This window comes from Anoplophora glabripennis, unplaced genomic scaffold (genome assembly GCF_000390285.2).
Source record: "Anoplophora glabripennis isolate ALB-LARVAE unplaced genomic scaffold, Agla_2.0 scaffold638, whole genome shotgun sequence".
In the NCBI taxonomy this organism is placed as follows: Eukaryota; Metazoa; Arthropoda; class Insecta; order Coleoptera; family Cerambycidae; genus Anoplophora; species Anoplophora glabripennis.
In genome coordinates this window covers 25,726-49,001 of record NW_019417008.1, presented here as the reverse complement: position 1 = coordinate 49,001, position 23,276 = coordinate 25,726, and the positions used below count along the sequence as shown (strand labels likewise).

At 33.1% G+C, this 23,276-nt stretch overlaps 2 protein-coding genes across 2 annotated transcripts in view; one reads left to right on the top strand and one right to left on the bottom strand.

Moving 5' to 3' along the window:
* Window positions 1-9,046, bottom strand: part of LOC108913701 (slowpoke-binding protein-like) — a 57,687-nt gene extending 48,641 nt beyond the window's left edge. The window contains exon 1 of the mRNA XM_018719294.1: window positions 9,036-9,046. Within this exon, the coding sequence (XP_018574810.1) occupies window positions 9,036-9,046 (11 nt within the window). The remainder of the gene's footprint in view (window positions 1-9,035) is intronic.
* Window positions 9,047-9,552: 506 nt separating this feature from the next.
* On the top strand, window positions 9,553-22,817 carry LOC108913700 (myosin tail region-interacting protein MTI1-like). Its single transcript, XM_018719293.2, has 4 exons — window positions 9,553-9,576; window positions 18,124-18,250; window positions 22,008-22,307; window positions 22,381-22,817. The coding sequence occupies exons 1-4, from the start codon at window positions 9,553-9,555 to the stop codon at window positions 22,815-22,817; spliced, it is 888 nt and encodes a 295-aa protein (XP_018574809.2).
* The last annotated feature ends 459 nt before the right edge of the window (window positions 22,818-23,276 follow it).

Genomic DNA, 23,276 nt, shown 5'->3' with positions numbered 1-23,276 from the left:
CTACCCAAAGTTTGTAACATACTTTACGGGACACCCTGTATAAAAGGTAAATATGTACGCCATTTTTCGGTTGTCACAAGTTACCAGGGTTAGCTTTATAATTTTGTTCGCCCACATAGTGTAGTGATTAACCTGATATTGTTATTATAAAATAATGAATGAATTACTGTAAAATATTTTTAGTAATTATTATTTACATTTCGAGATAGCTGAAAATTAATTAAATATTTTTTCAATTAAAAAAACCTCGAACAAAACTAATTTCAGATTCAGTATTCGTACAGTCAATTAATTTTTATTAAAGATCGTGGTTGTTTGACGTATCCATCTCGAGATGCCGTAGTAATATGCTAAGAAACATAAAAATTAATAAAATTATTAAATCATAATAAAAGCAGAACACCTAGGCTACAGAAAAATAAAATTGTTTATTATGTATTAAAAAATTTTCTGAATGTGAACATATTTGAAAATGTGCATAAACATCAATTTGATAATTTGCCTAACAATTGTAATCATTTAATAGAACTTATAAGGGCTGAATGTGAAAAGTATATCGATGTACGAATAAATCATGAAATCAAATTATTTAGTTCCGTAAAATCTACGAAAAGGCAAATATTAAATAAATTAATATTATTTAGAGGACAATAAATATATTTAAATTATTTTGTAGTTTTATTTAATATGACACTAAAATATACTATTTTCTGAATTACAAACTTGAAATTGAATATTTGTCATAAGACGCAATATAATATTTAATATGTAATAAAAATATTACTTAATCCGGATCTGCTTAATGATGCGCGCGATCAGATTGCATTCCACACTCCACTTCCCCGCATTTTGCATTCACAGGTACCCGTGCATTGGAATTAGATACGGCCAGTCTAGGTGGTATGTGACCACCACTCATTTCTCCACTTGCCCTTCGACTTTGATCACCAAAATTACTCAAAAGTGTGACAGTGATGGCTGGTGTGGGAGTCCGAGGTGGCAAAATTCGTTTGCAAACGCTGAATACGTGGGCTCTTCATAGCTCGCCTCTACATCTGCAAAGTGTTTACAGCGGTGGTCATGGTTACCGTCACACAGCAATGAAAGACAGTTGGAGTAGTGCATATGAGCTCTGTTTAGTCCGACCGTAAACAGATAATAACTGGTCACTGCTTTTTTTCTTAATAAATATAATTTGTTCAGGTATGGTGTAAAATTTTGTTACTTACTATTGTTTCTTGCGTGATTTTTAAAATATTGTAAAATTTTAAATTGATTGCACTTGTAACTTAAAAAATCAATGATGCGAGAAATACCAAACTTTAATGAACAGTTTACTTCGGACAAAAGCAGAAGAATGGACTTTCACTATAAAAAATAATGTTGCGTACATTTTCCTTATATTTCTATAGAACTTAAAATAAAAATACCCAATTATATTTGATTTTTCAATTTTCAATACTTTGTATATAATTTTTTCCGCCCTCCCTGGTATGGAAATCTAAACCGCCACTGGTGGCAATATAACATTGTACAAATGAGCAAAGGAAAACGACGTAGTTATTAGTAAAAATTCTTTTCAAATCTTAACTCTAACAGTCCGTATGCCGAAAATGGTAGGTACGCCCAAATTAAAAACAATATAATAAAAGCCCCATTAATTTTTGTCCAAGTAATATATCGTTAAAAGCTTGTCTTACTAATTTATGACACCCTGTATTTTACAAGAAAATCCCTAAACATTTACAATTAAAACTTTCAAATTCTAATTATATCATTTTCATATAGTTTATTTATATCAAATCATTAATTTTCATAATTATTATAGTTTCAGTTTATGCAACAGATTTGCATGTAAAGCAATACTCCTTTTACGGTTAATGAAAAAATGTACTTTATACACAAATTGCTTAAGATATTTCTTCTGCCACTGAATAATATTTATATACACATTAAAATATAAACAATCTAATTATTATTATATGCACTAGTGCGTAACTGAAATACGATAGATATTTTTGTTTCTTCAGTGCCTAAAAATGATTATTTAGTTATTATTCAATAATAATTGTTAGTTTGACAATTTGAAAGGCCATGACGGCATCTAATAAGAAAATTATTATAGTATATTAAAAAAATTCAATAGCATTATATTTTATGTGCGTGTCTGAAATAAATAATTTACGCAAAGAAGTAAAAAAAAACATGTTTAAATTTGCCAGAGATACCCATGTTAATTATAATATCTGCATTACTACAAAAAAACGAAAGTTCAAGATTTTCATAACAACCTATCTTTCAAAATGTCAATAGTTGCACTAGTGTAATTATCAGTAATTGCAGTAGGGGAAAATTATCACGTAATTCTTCTCATTAGTTAAAAATAATAAAAAAAAGAACACGAACTTTACTGACCACGCAATGTATGAGTGCTTTTTCCAGTAAAAATTATAGACAATTTTTATTCTAAAAATTATAATTTTATAAGTTTCATTAACTAAATAAAGCAGCTCAAAATCGGGTAAAGCCTATTGATATCAAAATAATATATTTCTGATGGAAAGAACCGTAATTTTAATAACCAAAATTTTAGTAATTTCCATAAATCAAAGCTATTTCAATTGTTCAGTTATTATATTAATTATTAGGTTAATTAAAATACTTACTTACATTACTTATAAACAAAATTATCCATATCAAATCACAGGAAATAATTATGGACAATTACACAGGCATACAAAAAAGAAAAGTGGTCTATTCCAAAGACTAGACCTCTGCACCCTTATGTATATTAACCCGCTTAATACGAATCCAGGACCAGAATTATTCCATCACCCTCAATTGTTTTTAAATCGCGAAAAAACGCCCTTAAATGTAGAAAATATGGAAAATTATATTTTTCAAAACTGGAAGGATTTCAACTTTATCTTTCATTTTCTCTACAGGGTGGTCCGAATTTTATGCAGGAAACTTGGAGGGCAGATAGATCTCTTTAAAATAATAGGTGTTTGCCTTATAAACATAGGTCTAGAACGGCCTCGTTTTAGAGATACAGGGTGTTGAAGTTGTCAAAAAAAATAGATTTTTTGTTTATATCTCCGGAATCTATTAACCGATCTCAATAAAATTTGGTACAGATAATCTTTGACAGTAGGCCTTGCATTCCTTCAAATGCGAGCTCTAGAGGTTGAACCAGTGGTGTACAACTGGACAGGGGTCGCCCCCTTTTCATAAAAAAAACCTACGCCACTGTATTTTTTACAACATATTGTAACGGATTTATATTCTAATGCACTAAATACGTAAAAAAGGTAACTTGAATTTTTTCCCTAAGATTCGCCGTTCTCAAGCTATTCATACCAATACAGTTCCCTTGTGGCAGACATTTCAAACCATAATATTACAAGAATATTTATGTTTATGCTTGAAAGTAATAATTCAAATAGATGGTTTTCTAGAGAGTTTAGAAATTATTGGGAATTTGGATGGTAGCAAGAAGAAAGGTCCACAAACTTTATTGCGAATTATTCCGAGCCACACTTTCATAGAAAATTCGTCTTGAAAAGATCTTGTTCGAATTTCATGAGGATTGAACGTGACTTCATCGATCCAAAGTATTTTTAGTAAGAATTCTGGATTAAGTTGTGACTTTAACAACCACTGACAAAAATTCAAGTGTCTCTCTGCATCTTCCGGAAGTAAATTTTGCACAGGTTGTAAATGGTACGGATTTCTACCATCTTTATGTAGAACTTTTCAAATTTTCATTTTACTTATCCCGAGTTGCCGAGACGTTTTTTAATCCAAAAAGATGAAAGCGACGAGTGTAAAGAATTTTGTTGAAGTGCTTACATATTGCACTTACTTTTAAGCATAAACATAAATACTATTGTAATATTATGGTTAGAAGTATCTGCCACAAGGGGATTGTATTGGTATGAATAACTTGAGAACGGTGAAATTTATGGAAAAAAATGAAGTTGCCTATTTTAAGTATTTTGTGCATTAGAATATAAATCCGTTACAATAACTTGTAAAAAATACAGTGGCGTAGGTTTTTTTTTATAAAAAAGGGGTGATCCTGTCCAGTTGTACACCACTGGTTGAACCTTTAGAGCTAATATTTTAGGTAATGCAAGGCCTACTGTCGTACATTATCTGTACTAAATTTTATTGAGATCGGTTAATAGATTCCGGAGATATAAACAAAAAATTTAATTTTTTTAACAACTTCAACACCTTGTATCTCTAAAACGAGGCCGTTCCAGTCCTATGTTTATAAGGCAAACACCTATTATTTTAAAGAGATTTATCAGCCCTTGAAGTTTCCTGCATAAAATTCGGACCACCCTGTATAGTAGATTAGCATTTTTAATAGTACTAATACACCTTAAAATTCAATAATTTTTGTTCGGTTTTTCCTTTATTTCTTTTTAAATTTCTAATGACGAAATTCTGTTGAGAATCTTAAGGCGATAAACTTTCGAACCTTAGTTAGTTGCTTGGATAAAGATGGTGAGTATTTTGGATATTTAGGAGAGAAATTTCCGGAAATCAATTATGCTAAACCGGAAGAAGGTATTTTCGATGGTCGCCAAATCCGTACTGTATTCAGAGACGAAAAATCACTAAAACGAATGATATTGAAAGAGCAACATTGGTAAGTTTTAAGAAAGTTGACCAGCATGCCTAAATTTTAAGACAGTTAGGGTCGCATATCAATATATTAAAATTATAACTAATTTCAGTATTTAATTAAGAACTTTTTAATCTGCATAGTATCATATCAACAAAAATTGTTGCAGTTTCTGTATGATACTATGCAATATTAAAAAGTTCTGAGTTAATTACTGAAATTAGTTATAATTTTAGCATAGAGTCATACGACCATTACTCAGGATTTCTTAGAGAATCGGAAGAATGAGTGTTACCAGAATTTAGTTGAGAAATTGTTAGAAAACTAATGAACTTGAAATTGCATTTTCTAGACCTTCATCTTGACTACTTTCCGAAGAAACTCGAAGACTGCAGCAAATAACAGGATGAACAGTTTCACCAAGGTATCAAGGAAATGGAGCGTCGGTACCAAGGAAGGTGGGATGTTAATATGATGGCAGATTTCTCCTAGAAGCCAAAAATACAGAAATGACAAAGAAATCTGTTGCATAGATCGTTTGAAGTTAAAAGAGTTCGTTACAAATAGAAAAAGGAGTAAAAGAAATATTTTTCTATCTGAAAACGAGGTTCACATCTTCGAATACCCTCATCTCTCTGCGGATATCAAATCACTGAAGTTCTTTCTATCTCTAGGGAAGGAATTTCCAAGATTTTAAGGTTATTTTACACGGTAAAAGATACCGAAGGGTGATAGATTGAGTCCGACTTCAGATTCGGCTTCAGCACGTCAAAAAATATATAGATATGGTCTTGCAGTAACTTCATTGTTCCAAATGGTATATCCCTTTACAGTGGCTTTTTCCGCATCTAAGGATGTCTTTTTCGGAGATTTTAAAAATACTGGGGGGTGATGGAGCAATTCTGAATTCGGATTCAATTCATCAAAATACATACAGGGTGTCTGGCAAGTATATGGCATACTCTCGGGAGTGAAAGGGAAGGTGAAAATAATTCTACTTTGTCATAAAAAAAAAATCCTAATGTGCCCCTTAACGTACCCCTATACCCCAACGATTTACCTTTTCGGATCTAACTTTTGAACAGAAATTTTAATATTTTATGTAGGTCTTTATGGCTCGTAAAACCAAACTACAGTGGATGTTTTACACTGTCAGGGAAGTCAGGAACGGACTTGCCACCACACTCGTTGAGCCAAAATTTTGACAGGCGTGATTTTATAGAGCTGAAAACTGAATTTTTAAATACTTCCTTTTTAAAAAAGGTAAATTTGTTTCAGTAATAATAAATCAGTTTTTTATAACACGTCATTGAAATAATAAATCAGAATTCTCTAATAAACCTTATAGTCGTTTTTATATCGTTATTGACAACAGTTGTAAACATTGTGTGATTGCGGGTCCACAATATTAAATAATGGGGCATTATTCCTATGCGAATATGTTGACATGCATCTATTTATGGACAAGCACCCGGCAATTGTGATGAGGCAAGAAGAATTTATTCTGATACATTTCCAAAAACCAATCGACTCTTGCAGGATAATTAGCGGGAGATATCGCATGAACGACCCACTTTGTACTCAATTAATCAGATAATTTTTACAAGTGTTGTCAATAACGACATAAAACGACTAAGTAGTGTTTTATTGCAGAATTATGATTTATTATTTCAATGACGTGCCATACAAAAACTTAATTTTTTCAAAAAAAAGAAATTTCAAATTTAACAGATGAAAGTAATGTTTAACTTATCTTCGTATATTTTAAAATGTCATATTCTAAAATTGATTCTTCAAATTATTAAAAAATATTTTATAAACAAATCCTCAAGGCATCTCGCCTCTAAGCTCCAAAGTGTTGAAATGTTTATAATTTTTATCAGAAAATAGGAACGTAAAACCCTAGAATTATTTATTACGTTAGAAGATCGCTTTAGCAAAAAAAAACAATCTTATATTTTTGTCTGTTTTAACTAGAGGGATAAGTCCTGAAAGTTTGTTGCAACGTGGCTGTTACACCCTGTAAAATTGTATTTGTGGAACCGACCCTATTTAACTTTAAGTGGATATATGGATCAAGAAAAAGTGGCTAAAAACTTTTTCGGAGGCTGTTAAAAAATAAGTTTGGTTGCTTTCTTGGATCGCAGGATTTGTAAGAACGTTGAGAATGAAATGAAGCCATAAATGTAATTAAGTTGTCCTAAGAGTTGGACTCCCATAGCCCCCAAGGCAAGGAAGTTATGTCTAATTTGCATTGATTCTGAAGTTTATAATTAATGGTGTTTCTCCATGTTGTCAAAGCGTTGAATATTTCAAGGTTAAACTCTCTTTTATACCTTAGTGTCATTTTTGTAAACAAAATATCTCAGATTGACAAATTATATTATTAAATATATATGTACATTATTTGTCATCAAACTCTTAGAAATGTTATAACATTCTCTTCAATTTTCTAAAAAAAATTAAAATGGTTACATAAAAGTACCCAAATATTTCGAAATATAAATGCCACTAAAGAGATATGAAATTCAAAAAGGTCGTACATGTGAAGTTCAATTGTTTTGCAAAAGAAAACTACTGCTAGTACGATATTTGTTGCGATAGAATCCCAAGAAGACCCTGCGTCACTTTATTGGAATTAACCGCACTCGACACCCGAGATAGAAAGGCTCTGGCGGAAAATTTCAAGGCACACCCTTGTCCCGGTAAATTATTACAATAGTTAAGATAGTAGAACTTTATTGGCTTATTTTATTATTGGAATTCTATCTCAACAAAATAATATCTCTGTAACTTCCTCAATCTGCTTTAGACATAAATATGAATTTTGGGACACAAATTACCGTCAATAAAAGCAATTAATTTAAAAAAGTTTTTAGGTTAAGAGTTAAGTACCTTTGTTTAATCAGATTCTAATCAATTACTACACTGCACTATATCATTACGAGCGCTTTGTCTGGAAAACCGAATTTCCGTAATGATTTTGTTCATGAATACCCTTTTTATATAAAAAATATAATTTAGTCAAAATTTTAAGAGATATTTAAAAAATAATCCCGGCTTCCCTTCCGCGCGTGTATGATTAAAATTGGATATGACTGCTTACTTCAAAATATAGCTTTCGTTAATAGTAATTTGTGTACGAAAATTCATATTTATTATCAAAAGCGGTTCCAGAGGTATAAAACAAAAACGCACTATAAAGTGATCATCATTGAATGATTATATGAACTTATTTTCATGGAATCGTTTCTGTAGTTTATGCGTATAAATCAAGATTCACCTTGTATATTAGTTATTGGCGATATCATACATGAAATGGATATCAGCCAACTCAACCTTAGTAAAATTTATATTACTGATATTTCAACAATCAAATGCAGGCAGAAGTTCAGATTTGAAAGATGAACTGCCAATAAATAAAACAAAATAATTATTATTCGTCAATCAGAATCTACTACGGGATTTTGAAATCAGGCGCTTTTAATTTAGCGAGTTACAGGAAATAATTTTTTATTTTACGAAAAAATTGAGACAGAAAAGGTTCTAAATTGAACAGGGAATTAAAACTTTGTTCTAGAAAAGACCGGTGCGGTGACGTATCGGAAGAAAGTTTAGGTGGCTGAAACGAGGCCCGACTCCAGAAAAAATATCATCCTGACAACTATTAGGCAGGGCTAATGATGCAGATAATCTATGTTAGCCTACGTTCCTTTGAGCTACATATCTCAAAAACTGTTGGAGATACAAAGGAAAAACAGAAGATTTATTGAATTTTTAACACCCTGTACCATGGTAACGAAGCAATTATGGACATACGTTTATATGAACTTTTTTTACTAAAAATCATGCGCAGATTTACCTCCTGTATAAAGACTACAATGAAACACCCTGTATATAAATAAATTGATAAATAAATTTCTGAATTTCTCGTAGCTAATAAATAATATTAATGAGCCAATTTCCAGTGTTCGCCATAACTCTTCAACGAATGCAGATATGACCAATTCAGGAAATCGGAATTGACCACTAGATCATTATTATGAGAATCTTGACCAAAAAACATCCTGCAGAAGTTTGATGGTCACACTTTTTCCTAATTTAATTAAATCTTTATCTCTTACCCTTATGAGATCTCAATGATGGCCAAAAATAAACACTACCTATACATATAACTACTGATTTGAATAAAGTAAAAATTCGACCGTCCATCAAGTAATGAAAAAGGAAGCTAAATTATGTATATTTTTGATTATTAACTGCGTAGACATAAAAAGGCAATAAATCATAGCGCGATGAATATTTGAAATTATTATTATTTTTTTGTTGATTTTATATTCCGGAATACAAAACACCATACCACAATAACAACAAATTTTTTATCGGAGAAGGTAATTACCTGTCAGCCATTGCTTACTTCCTTTACAAAATTGGGTTGTGTGCTATAATTGGAATGTTGCGTGCTAGGTTTAACCTAAAACACAGTTTAAACAAAAACATAATGGCGTAGGAAATAAGTTACACCTGTAATTTGTTAATTGAAGGAAACCGCATTCAACAGATATAAAAATATACCAGGTATACAAAAGCAGTAGCTGTATAGAGCAACCTTGTGCATAAAATAAATAAATTAGTACTTATACACTATACGGTAATTGTTGACATAGAATTGCAAGAAAAGAAGCCAATAAAGTTCTTTTATGAGAACTACTGTAACAATTTACCGCGGCAGGGGCGTACCTTGAAATTTTCCGCGTTATTTTCAGAATATTAAAATCAATTTTGTTGTTAATCGATTTGGAATACAAAAAATTTAAAGAAACACAAAATGAAGATAAAACAATAGCGCATATGATGACCTATTTTATTTATAATATTATAGAGGGCGATATTTTTTTTTTGGCAAATAATGATCGATGATACGCAAACCTCCACCACTGGTAAGTTTCTAAAAATGGTAATTTTTTGTTTCGTACCTACTGTCATACTAAATATGCAACCGAATTTGGTTAAATTATCTCAAGTGGTTTAGAAATTAAAAATTAAAAACTGATTTTTTTTTAAATTTTTGATACGCTGTAGCTGGACAATGGCTGTCCTAAGATCCCATATTTATATAACAATAAGACCCTTATTTTTTGGCCACAGAATATACCCTTGGAGTTTTGTCCCCTACTTAAGAAACACAGTATATAAAGTAGATCTTTTGAAATTAAAATGTGTTTTTATTTCTTTTACAGTACAGTATAGTACAAATCATAAATAAACTAAAAGATAATACAATAATACAGGATGATACATTTACGAAGAGTGAACGCTATGCCCGCCACCAATGTCTTTCTACCTTGGGTATCTAATGCGGTTAAACGAAGAAGAAACTATTTTTGCGGGAAAACTTTAAGGGTGATTTTTATCCCTTTCAAATGTTTATCGGGGGAAAACAAAATATACGTGTCTCGTATTTTTTGTCCTATATAACATAGTAACAATATGTAAAATTTTCAGGAAACGCAAACAGTATTTTTTTACGCTAGTACTTATTTTGTTCTTAAGTAAATACGGCACTGGGTATATGATAACTTCAAACTTATGATGGAAGAAGCTTTAAAAAAATGGAAAAATGAAACCAGAGAATTTAAGTTGCGAAATGAAAGATGTAAGCGATATCAGGTTTTGGAATAAATTGATAACGATATAGTCCTATTTAATTAAGCTCTTGAGAAAATAAGCGCATTAAAAGGAAAAAAAAAGGAAATCGATATCATAAAGATACTGTCTAGAAAGAAAAATGAGAGGAAAGGAGATATTACAAAATGTGGTTGTCAGCGCCTTTATATCGAATCGCCACAAATCCTGAGCTTATAAGAAAAAAATAATAATAAAGGAAATGGGAATGTTACATCTCAGAAAAGTCAAAGTTGATGGAAAGTTATAATAGATAAAAATTAAATTACATTTAAAGAATGAATTAAAATGGTAAATGCGGAATCGCTACTCATAAGATAATATGCTCATTTGTAAAACAATGCGCAGAGAACGTGACAAAAAGTATACTCGTATAAGTCCAGGCTAGTGACGAGGATTACGACTAAACAGGAAAAGAGAGTATTTTAAAAAAGAAACAAAACAAAATTCTGTTAACATTTAACGACTAAGAAAGTGTATCTTTTGTATTTATAATGTTCTATAGAAATATCAAATATGTGTAGGAAACATTATGTATTATGGGATGACACTTCTAATAGTTTCATTGATTATACACTGAAAAAACAATTACTTTTATTAAAGTAATCGGCTCGTTTTAGTGTAGTCAGTTTACATTTATCCTAGTTAAATTGCTTGATAAACTAGTTGCATTTAAAAAGTAAAAAGGAGTAAAAAACTGTTTAGATTTGTTTATAATTAACTAATGAGATTTAATATAACCATTTATAATTTTGTACTATCTACTAGGAGAATTAAAAAGAAAACATTTTTAATACAAATTTATATTCTGTTTTATTTGAAACTTATTATTTTATATTAGCCTTATTATGCAATTAAACTTTATAATAAAATTATTCAAAAGATATAATTTCTTAAATGTGAACCAATTTAAAATTTAAAGGGTAGAATTTATTAGTTATTTAAATTATTCCCTTATGCCATCAACTGATTTTGAATAAACTTTCGTATCTAGATACATTCTAATTTAAATAAACAGCAGGTGAATACTAACGACTAACCACCTCAACGACTTTGTTAAAATATTTCCTATGGGACAGCATGTAGCATTAAAATAAACTACCACTATCCTCGCAGAAAGAAAATAATTTGTCGTCTCCATTATAGTGGAGTACACACTTCACTTGCAATAATTTCTCGTGTATATTTAAATTTTTTATTTTCAGCGGGTTATCTGCACTTCATTATTTTATGACAATGGGCTATTAATCATTTTATGAGGCGCCTCCCAGCTATCCCTGTTTTTCGGTTTCACAATAGCCTATCTTGTTAATTAATGATTTCGTTCTGATTATAACAGAAACGTAATTCAATAAATTCCACAAAAAATTCATGTGATGTTATTTTGAAAATACATATTAATGTACCTTTTTCCAGATTTCAGAAGCTGTCAATATTTCAAAAAGGGTCATTTCAATTTCATGTTAGAAAATTTCATTTCAGGAGGCCCCATTTACATTTCAGATGAATCAAGTCTATTTATAGTCCAGTGAAATTAGATCATAAACCCTGAAAACTTTATAAATTATTATTAGCCATTTTATTGCACTTTACAATAGTGAACAGTATGTTTAATGATGATATCAAAAATCTAACTCAAAATAAGTGACGCTAAGTTGGCAAATTGCAAATAATTGGCAAAATTACGTGTTTTTTAACTTTTTTTTACTGCCCATGAAAATTTAGACGATCTATAGGAAAATTAGTTATTTTATGTTAATTAAATTAGTCATATTTCACTAATTTGTTAACTGTAAAAGAAAGGTCGAACGCGGAAAAATCAGTTTTCGAAAATTGCGCATTATTATTGCAACAAGCGATGGATATTGATGAAATTTATGGAAAAGACGGTCAATCCAATGACTAATATATGTACCAAAGGCCGATTCGATTGACCGTAAAATTGTTGCTCCAGGCATTTGTCAATTAATCTATTTCGTTTTTAATATCGTAGATATAGGTTCTAATTGATCTAAAAACACGTATCGAAAAAGTTGCAATAATAATGCGCTATTTTCGAAAACTGATTTTTACGCGTTCGACCTATATTCTAGTTAACAAATTGGTGAAATATGACTTTGGGTAGGTACCTTAAATTGTAGGTAATTGCCTACAACATAAAAAAACTAATTTTCCGATATATCGTCTAAATTTCTATTGACAGAAAAAAAGTGAAACAACACATAATTTTGCAATTTGCCAACTTAGCGTCACTTATTTCGAGATAGTTTTTTGATATCATCATTCTATATATCATGCATCGTCATAAAGTACAATACAGTGTTTACTACCTGTTTAATACCTAATATTTTTTAAAAGTTTTCAGGGTTTGTGATCTAATTGGAGTTAATAATAATCATAATAATTATTTACCTAAAGTAATTGTACATCAATGCACAATGATTAAAAGGAGAAGTCTAGCCTGAGCCCTAGATAATATGCTACTTGCTTAATCTTACATTTACATTTTTTTTAGAATTATTTTTTAATTTCCAGAATGATATAAAATTTTTATACAAGAACTGTTGTATCGAATTGTATTGAAAAACAATGCACTGAGAAAATTATTATCTAATATCAAATCAACCTGTATGTTCAGGTACGATTCTTTTAAATTTAAATTACTTAATTGTTTATTTTCTTTGTAGAATAACTTTTTATAAATTTTACATTTAAATTATTGTAAGTTTGAAAGTAGTTAATTTAAATTAAATAAACGAAAACTAAGTCTTACACATTTCACATATTAAACTTTTTATTTATTTTTTATATGACTGTCTTGCAAAAGGAGGTTTTGCGCACGGAAAACACGCTCTGAAAACGGTATTTTGCACACGCCGTGTTCTAAACATTTTGCACACGGTTATGTCATCTTTGTATATGCGTCTCCAGATTGTGATTTTTGTTTGATGTTGTCACCCAAATTATGCAATGTTTCAAGTTGGCTGAGTTTCATAGCAACCGTCACGGCTCCTTTATTTTGTTGATTAGATACTTCAAAAATTGTTGAATTCCCGAAGTTTGGGTGTGAAAATGTGTGATTCTGAAGAGATTTTACAGAAAGCAAGCGAAATATGTTCGGAACTGCTGCCCACAAAATCCAGAAGCAGGTATGAAGCTGAGTTAAGCCGATTTATGGACTGGCGACTAGCCAAAAATGTCCAAACTTTCTCAGAAAACGCAGTAATGGTGTATTTTGAAGAACTATCTAAGAAATATAAATCTTCGACGTTGTGGACGATTTTTTCGATGCTCAAGTCAACGTTAAGTGCCAATCACAACATAGATCTTGGAAGCTATAAAAAGTTGCAAGCGCTAATCAAACGAAAATCCGAAAACTACGTCCCAAAGAAGTCCCAAATCCTCACAGAAGATGATTTTTGCCGGTTTTTGACGAAAGCATCAGACGACAAATATTTACTTATCAAGGCGGTGGTGGCAGTTGGACTATCTGGGGCATGTCGAAGGGAGGAATTATGTTATCTCAAAATAGAAGACACCAAAGATTTCGGCAGTGCTATGCTGATTAAACTGAAGAATACAAAAACAAAGGTACCAAGGTGTTTTACAATTACAGGAAACCTTTACACTATCTTAAAAAAGTACTGTGCTCTTCGTCCTCCTAATCTGAAGACAGGCAGGTTTTTTTTAAACTATCAAAACGGAAAATGTTCAAGCCAAAACGTTGGCATCAACAAAATTGGAAACATGGCTAGGGAAATCGCCAAGTTTTTGATGCTAGAGAATCCAGAAAGTTACACGGGACATTGTTTTCGGCGTTCATCGGCCACAATTTTAGTCAATTCTGGCTCAAATCTGCTTGCCCTCAAACGCCATGGAGGGTGGAAATCCAGTACAGTTGCCGAAGGCTACGTTGATGACTGTTTGAGAAATAAAATGGAAGTTTCGAAAAAGATAGAGTCTTCAGTGTCTTCTGCTGCCACAGAACCAGAACAACGATCGTCTACTGGAATACAACAAGAAAACAACGACCGCACGCTGAAAAACTGCACTAAAAACACGACACCAAAAATATTATCTATTACCGAAAACAAGGTGCACAATAATACTTCTTTTCCCAGCGTAACTTTGAAGGGATGTTCAAATGTTACCATAAATATTAAATATTAGTTTCTTTTGTTAATGCGTTAGCAATTTTCTTAATAAAAACGAGTTAAATTAAAAGTTATATTTAATTTATTTTGTTAATGCGTTGGCAATTTTAGTAATAAAAACGATTTAAATTAAAATTTGATTTTTGTGGTCTCTGTTTGCAGTCGTATAAAAAGTATCGTAAAAAACTCGTTTGAAAACCTCTTTGCGCACTCGCTCAACTTGTGGACCTTGCCTTCGGCTCGGTCCACCAATATGTCTTGCTCGTGTGCAAAGAGTCGTTTTCAAACCTTGTTGTTTAATATACTATTATTCAACTTTATGAATGGTAAGTATTAAATAAACTATTAATGATATAAATGCACTGAAATAAATAAGAACATGTTTGTTTTAATATTAATATGCCTTCATCAGTTACAAGCAAACTTATTGAACATGGTTAAAAGGAAACGAACCTATTTAACTTTAATAAGCAGTTGTATTAAAACTGAATTGCTTTATATAACTAATACATTATATTTCGTTATATTTTTTAACTGTCTTATTTTCAATATTTAAAAGAAAAACATAATAATTAGAAATAATATAAACAACCCCTTACGTAAAAAGTCATTAAATAAAACCTACACATTAGTCATTTCAGGAAATGTCCTCATTTCCTTTAGCAGTAAAATTATATTTTAAATAATAAAAAATGTATTTTCTATATACCTATCTCTCAGTTATGCTGACTTTTAAATAGCAGAAACTCACTTTTTCTTATTTATCTCTGCAATCATTGACTCGTTAAGTAATATCGGTGTCCTCTCTTTTGAAGGTTGATTATCTCCGATCGTTCAATTTATACAAAAAGAGTTCCCCGAGGCCAAATACTTCACGGAAAACAGGCGAACAGCGAACTCTGCATAATGGGCAAAGGGACGTGTCGTTACAGGACAAATTTAACGATAAAAGGACAAATAATCAGAGGAATATCTGACATAAATTTTTCTCCCTCGTCGTTTGCTTCTGCTTGTAAATATCTATTTATATATAAACGAGAAGTTTAAAAAAATACTGTAATGGCCTTGTGCATGGAGCTGATAATACGGCTCATATCATAGTAAATGTTTTTGGAATAGTGTGGAGGTACATTTTAAAATGTGTTTTAAAACTTTTAAGCGAGTTAGTCCAGGCGATAAAGCAGTAAAAGTAGGCTTTGGCGTTTGTGTTTGAAGTCATCTATTTTGTCGAACAGAAAAATCCCAGATATTATGTAAAATAAGAATCGAGTTTGCCTATTGCAACTGCGAATCAAAAAAGTTGAATTTTGCATTAACAATGGGCGAAAAATAGTAGAGAATCATATGTATGTATATTTGGAACAATTTTTAAAATAAGTAAATATTTATAAATATTGATGAAACTTTGTGAACAAATAGTAAAACATATGTCAATTCTACCCTAAAAATTTTGCAACGATCGATCGCGGGGTTTTCGATTGACAGGATTGTTAATTAAGAAAATTTTAAAAAGTTTATCGCGTACCTGAGTTTAAATTAAGGTTTAGAAAGGGCACACAATTTTTACTTGTTGTAATAATAAACAATGATCAATACAAAAAATACCTAATTTACACTTTTATAACCATTTAGAATTTTTTTAAAATTTTTAAACATTTTATTATAGGAAATTTTCTATGCAATCGACAAAATCTTGCACACATAAAAACTACGTCGTAAGCCAAATACGACAGCATTCTACTGTGTAGATTCTGAGATATAAAAGCGTAGTTAAAAGTTAATAATAATTTTATTGCTTACGTAATCGTAAAGTCTAGAAAAGAAAATGTTTTTACAGCTAACTACAACTACTTTCAATATCCGTTTAGTACATTTTTGACAGATAAAAGCTTAATGAAAGAAAAACCAAGAAAGGTACCGTGGTCACTGGAATTTCTCGGCAGAGCGGGAGTGGGGATGACTGAGAGCAGCTGCGCTGCCGCGCGCCGCATGGGTTTCAAAATGGGTATACGCGATAAAAGATGACTTTTCTCGGGAACGGTAGCACTTATCAACGATTTTTTTATAATTTGATATAGCAAAATGAGGGGAATACGAATATGTCATCAAAAATCAATAAAATAAATAATTTTTACACGAGTTTTAAGTATTAGGGAATTATGCCACTTTCGTTTGCTTTTAAAAAATAGTTATGATGTAATGAACCTGTATTAATTTCAAGTTTTATGCAAGGCCGTTGGCCATATATTTATCTAATTAGTTTAATTGGGTGAGAGCAATTAACCGCAAGTCGAGCCGAACCGTCCGTTTGCCCCACTTTGTCGAGGGCCGCGCGCATAATCCCACTACGACTCCTGCCTAGTCAAGGGGGGGATTGAAGTAATAAAACCAGCGATCTGTCAACGTTAATGCTTCTTTTGAACACCAACTTGGGCTCGTATAACTACTTCAAGCCACACGTTGCGTCGCTATGTCAACGTTTTACTTTTTATATTTACTCTAGTTGGTGCTGAGTGGTGACCTTAACAAAAAACGCCTATACAATTTAGAGCGGGTCGTGGAGTTCGTAGGTGTTGGGGTCTATCTCATCCGAGATAGGTTCGAAGTAAAAAAAGCAAGTTTAGAAAAGGTACAAACTATATTACAATAACTGTACAATTAATATTTTTCTTGAAGAGAAAAATTGACAAAGAGATTAACAATGTTTAACAACTATTAACCTAACAACAATAAGTAAAAGTAAGTCACTGAAATAATCTCTGCAACGATTATCCAGGAACACAAATTCAAACTACCAGACCGTAGAAAAAAGAGTACTAGGTATATGAAAATGAACGTTACTAAACTTATTCAAACTAATTACAAAAAAATCGCGGAATTCTACTAACCACTTTTTATGTAATCCTCTGTATAATCCTTTCGGCTTTTCCGAAAAACTGCACTAACTTTCTATGTCGGTTTCAGTTCCGATCCAACTCTTTAATTACTGAAGGTAATTAGACAATTTAACGAGCACTTTGTATGTCGAAGACTAGCAAGACTCGGAGCAATCACACAAGGTTACTTTCGAAGATGTGTTTCACTTTATTCCCCGTAATTGCGGATGAAAACTAACTCTGTAACTTTGCTGGAAGAAATTGGTTGTAAACTAAGAATCAGACCAATTGAACTTCGGCGATAAACTTCTCGAAGCAATCACGCAATGTCACTTTCGTAGATTTATTTCACTGTATTCCGTACTTGAGAATGAAGATTTTAACTTGTAACTTGTTAAAAGAACTTAGTTGAAAACTTAGTATTGAACTAAAGGACTTCGGTGATGAACTGATTTCAAAAACGAAAAACCAGCCCTTTTATTTAGAAATTTTCGGTCATTAAGGGTGATTCTCCCCTAACTATTGCGTATTTGCAATCATGACATCATGCTTTGCAATCTTTCATCAGATTTCATCATCTTTTTAGAACTTTCTAGAAAATTTCCTCAAAAATAACAAAAGTGAACTAAGGGTTTCGATACTCTATTCTGATTGGTCCCGGCCTTGGCGAGGAGCAGAATACTGACATCTGATTGGCTGAAGGCTCTAGTATAAGTATTAAAGTGGTATAAAATGCAAATTTCGATTTTTTCACGTACATTTGATATCGTAGCCTCTTGGTCTACAACAGATCCTGCACGAAGATCCTCAGTTCGCTGAACTCGAAGAACTCCAACACCAGCCTGAGGACCACCACGAAGACCTGAAAACCGACCAGAGACCGCCACCCGACCCAAGGAGTTAGCCGCCATGAGCCACTATCCGGAATAAGTAAGCAAATTGTATTTTTCATATGTCTACCTGTCCTGCTATGGTATATGTCTGGCCGTTTTGAACTCTGGCAAGACAGTACAACCACAGCGTTGTCGGCGAAGGTTTGGCTGGGTGCTCCACCGTCCTCGTTCGACGAACTTTGTCCGTCATGTCAACCGAACTGTTGGTTTGGCTGGGTGCTCCACCGCCAGCGGAAGACGTTGAGTGCAGGCTCGTACGGCAGCAGCGTTATCGGCGACGGTTTGGCTGGGTGCTCCACCGCCCTCGTTCGACAAACGCTGTGAGCCCCTTTACTGAAACTGCTGGTTTGGCTGGGTGCTCCACCGCCAGTAGAGGACGTGAAGGTGTCAGACTGTACGGCAACAGCGTTGTCGGCGAAGGTTTGGCTGGGTGCTCCACCGCCTAAGCTTGATAAACGCTGTAAGGCACAATAACCGAAACTGCTGGTTCGGCTGGGTGTTCCACCGCCAGTAGAAGACGTTGTGTGTCGGCTGTGCAGCGACGGATATACCCTCGAAGTTTGGCTGGGTGCTCCACCGCTTCTGGGAGAAATCTGTCGGCCGCCCCGCACTTGAACTCGCATCTCGCCCAGACTTTGCCTCCTGTTCACCAACAACATCATTTTCCTGATTACCGTTTGCTTATTTATGCCCGTTGTAAACCGCTTTGCTTGGCTTTTTCTCCTGGCTGGTCACATTTTCGTTTAATTTCCGTCGCTTTGCTAGAAACTGCCACCGATATTTATTTGTAGAATTAGAGTAACCCGTAATTATTTTTCTGTTTCAGAACCATTGGGGACAACTTATTTTATTGATTATTTATTACTCTAATTTAATTGCTTATTTCCTTTTCTAGCACCGACCGAAATTTAAACCGAATATTATTCTGGCGTACCGTTTCTTAAAGTCTTAGATTGTTTATTAAATAAACCAAACGCCAAAGACTCCGTTTTTCTACCGTACCGATTTTGTGTCCTGATCTTTGACTATGTGCTAATATTGTATTTATTTACAGCACCGAAAAACCGCATCGGCATTTTAAATCCGTCGTAATAATAATTGCTCTAACCCATTTTATTTTTTTGATCACACCGCTTGTAAATTAATTGTATATTCCTGGTTAGTTAGTGATAATAATTGTAATTAGAATCTAGTTTACTTTTGTTTGTTTGTTTCCGTAGGCCTTATTAATAGAAAATAAATCTAGTAAATATAATTCCAGTTTGTATTAATTTTTAACACCGATAAGATTGATAAATTCCGATCAGTAAAAAGTCGCAGTATCTTTTTGTGACCTACACTGATAAGACCGTTTACTTTAAAAGTAAAATAACACTACACTCAGAGAACTACTTTGATTAAAAGTAAGAGAAATAACAGAGCCCTGGAATTAAACTTTCTTCACTGCAGCTATCCCGAGTACTTACTCTAAACCGAGGGTAGGTTTCACGTGGAGTTTCTCCTACGTAAAAGATAGGGAAACTGGCGCCCGAGACAATCCGAACAAAAAGATTTAATCCGGAGTACGTTTCTGTGACGTCACTCACCACCGCCGGCTGCCAACCACCGCTGCCGATAAACTAGTAATCAAGGGTCGTCATAAAATTAGGCGTCCAAATAGGGACGTCAGTGACGTCAATAAATCCAGTAAATTAGAATTCGCAATTGCGAATTAAGATTCCGTTTAGAGTTGGTAGTATACCGGGGGCGGCCACAAGTAACGTCTGAACCGAACCGTCATCACCAAAAATCAAACCAAGTAAAGTACGTTACAATGTTATGGTAATCAAGTTTTATTAGTTTTTGTTCATCAATGCATTTCACGAAATTTAATGATTAAATTAAAAAATATATATTTTCTTATTTTAATGATCTCGCTGTTAATTCATTGATGTATAACAAAATATTCTTCTATATCTCAGAATCTACACAGTAAAATGCTGTCGTATTTGGCTAAAAAGCAAGGGGTTACGACGTAGTTTTTTGTATGCAAGATTTTATCGATTGCGTAGAAAATTCCCTGGGTAATAAAATAATTGTTTATAGAGTTATGTTGAAAAATTAAAAAAAATTGTAAATGGTTATAAAAGTGTAAAAATAGGTATTTTTAGTATTGATCATTGTTTATTATGACAACAATTATCTCCAAAAACTTGTGTGCCCTTTCTAAACCTTAATTTAAAGCCACGAATTTTTTAAAATTTTCTTAATTAACAATCTTTTCACTAGAAAACAACGCTATCGATCGTTGCAAATTTTTAGGGCAGAATTGACATATGTTTTACCATTTGTTCACAAAGTTTCATCAATATTTATAAATATTTACTTATTTAAATTTAAAATTTTTCCAAACATACATATGATTTTCTACTATTTTTCGCCCATTGTTAATGTAAAATTCAACTTTTATGATTCGCAGTTGTTGTAACTTTATAGAAAATCGTCAAATAAAAAAAAAATAAAGAATTACTTTTTTTTATTGAGGGCTTACTTTCAATGTTACAGGGAAAAATATGTAATTTTTCGTTCTTTTTGTATGTTTGTTGTTCCCCTAAATTTAGCAACGGTTTTTGGAATAGGCAAACTCGGATTCTTATTCTACATAATATTTGGGACTTTTCTGTACAACAAAATAGATTACTTCAAACACAAACGCCTCGAATCCAGTGGCCATTGAGACAAGAACAACGTTGAAATATTTTCAATTATTGACAATTTTTGAACTTATTCTTATTCTGGAAACTATAACGAATTGAAACATTTTTAACGTTTTTTCAAGGCATTGGGTTCTTGGCAAGAGTAAGGGTAACTAATTTTATTAGTTGCCACAGCACTTCTCATTATTGCTTGTCCATTTGAGCAATTTAAAGTTAGGATAAAAGTAGAAGTAAATAGAATTACAATATTGGCAAATATGTTTATCTGAGTTGGATTAACTATACGACAGTAGGGTATAATTGCGGTCTCTGAGTCTCCCCCCTCCACTTTCTGGCTTGGGATGACCTTGAGGCCGAGGGCCGATGACGTTTGTGTATGGATGACCTTGAGGCTGAAAGCCGAAAGTGACGTAGGTTGGTGACTTTCATTTGACATTGCATTGCAGTTAACCTTGAAATTAGATTTGTATGGTATCTGAGATAGGAGGNTTGTAACTTGTTAAAAGAACTTAGTTGAAAACTTAGTATTGAACTAAAGGACTTCGGTGATGAACTGATTTCAAAAACGAAAAACCAGCCCTTTTATTTAGAAATTTTCGGTCATTAAGGGTGATTCTCCCCTAACTATTGCGTATTTGCAATCATGACATCATGCTTTGCAATCTTTCATCAGATTTCATCATCTTTTTAGAACTTTCTAGAAAATTTCCTCAAAAATAACAAAAGCAAACTGAGGGTTTCGATACTCGATTCTGATTGGTCCCGGCCTTGGCGAGGAGCAGAATACTGACATCTGATTGGCTGAAGGCTCTAGTATAAGTATTAAAGTGGTATAAAATGCAAATTTCGATTTTTTCACGTTCATTTGATATCGTAGCCTCTAGGTCTACAACAGTGCATCGTGAGAGGAGTTCAGTTGTACATCTTCTTTGGATTACCAACCAATCGTGAAAGTCTTTGTGTTCGTTTTGTTATTGTTTGTGAAACTGTTTTTTGAAGATTTTGGAAAATGGGGAGAAGCTCAACTGCACCAAAAAAAGTGTCGACTTCGCGTAAATCGACTTCAGGTAAACCGATGCCGGTGTTGTCACCTGAAGATCGTCGCAGCATACAAAATTATTATACAACCTATCGTCAATCTCAAAGTGTCGTACCAACTACCGTTGTGGCACGTGTTCCAACTGCAACAATAACATCCAGTACTGAGGGTCCGGAGTGTGGTATGTCATCTGTGTCTCCGAGGAACGACACCATTTTAAACCAGGCATATGTTAGCGCGGTGGTTGAACATAATATGCCTAAAGCGCTGTCGCCTATATCTGACGATGACTTCAAGTTAGAAAAGTCGCCAAAAAAAAAGGAAATCGGTTGAGAAGACAAGCTCATCATCAAAAAAAGTGAAATATTCCATCGATGCCCCCAGTGACTCTATAATTATAGTGCACGATGTAAATGTGCGCGACGAATCCCCTCCAATTGTCCAGACTGCGCCCACTATCCCGAATGCACCCACTATCCCGACTGCTCCCATTATCCAGACTGCACCCTTTGTCCCGACTGTACCCACTATCCCGACTGCGCCCACTGTGCCCACCACCCAAACTACGATTTCAGAAAATCAAGAAGAGCAAGACAGTGCTTTGTTCACCAGAGCAGTCACTAAATGTCGCGAGATTTACGCGAGGTGCCAAGAACTCGACAGTGAAATCGCACAATCACACGAGCGAATTGTATTACTCGAATGCGAGCTCAATCTCGAGCGACAGAAAGTCGAGGATACAATTCAAGAAAAAGGTCGAATGGTGGCACTCGTGCTCACAGTGAACGAAGCATTTTCTGCTTTTCAGAATGAGGTGGTGCGGCACAACAACAGATGAGATTATGTTATATTAGGTTAGGTTAGGTTATGATAGGTTAGGTTGTAGTAATTATGTATATATTAAATATATTTATGTTTAATTTAATATTTTCCTTTTTTATTGTTCCACTTGTGTTTATTTATTTACATTTATTTTTNTGATAATAATATAAATAATATTAATAATAATAATACTAATAATCGCAGTGAAATATGAACGTTTAGGAGAGCGCCACTAGAGAAAGATTTACGATTCTGGGACCATCTCCCACCACTCGACCTTGGTTTCAAGGTCAAATGGGAGATTAGTGTTGTGACGTAATGTTTCAAGATGGCCTTGAGCAGAATTCAAGGTATCCGGTGATTAAATTTTCAAGGCCGTCTGGAAGATAGCTGATTCTAGACCCACTCCCCCCGCTCTACATTGATTTTAAGGTCAAATGGAAGTTACCGTTGTGGCGTGATGTTTTGAGATTGC

What these genes read in the sequence shown, in the direction of transcription:
- LOC108913700 (XM_018719293.2), top strand. Translation starts at nt 9,553, where the DNA reads ATGATACGCAAACCTCCACCACTG. An exon ending in TACGCAAACCTCCACCACTG is followed by an intron (nt 9,577 to 18,123) that starts GTAAGTTTCTAA and finishes TTGATATCGTAG; the next exon opens with CCTCTTGGTCTACAACAGAT. An exon ending in GCCAAAAAAAAAGGAAATCG is followed by an intron (nt 22,308 to 22,380) that starts GTTGAGAAGACA and finishes CTATAATTATAG; the next exon opens with TGCACGATGTAAATGTGCGC.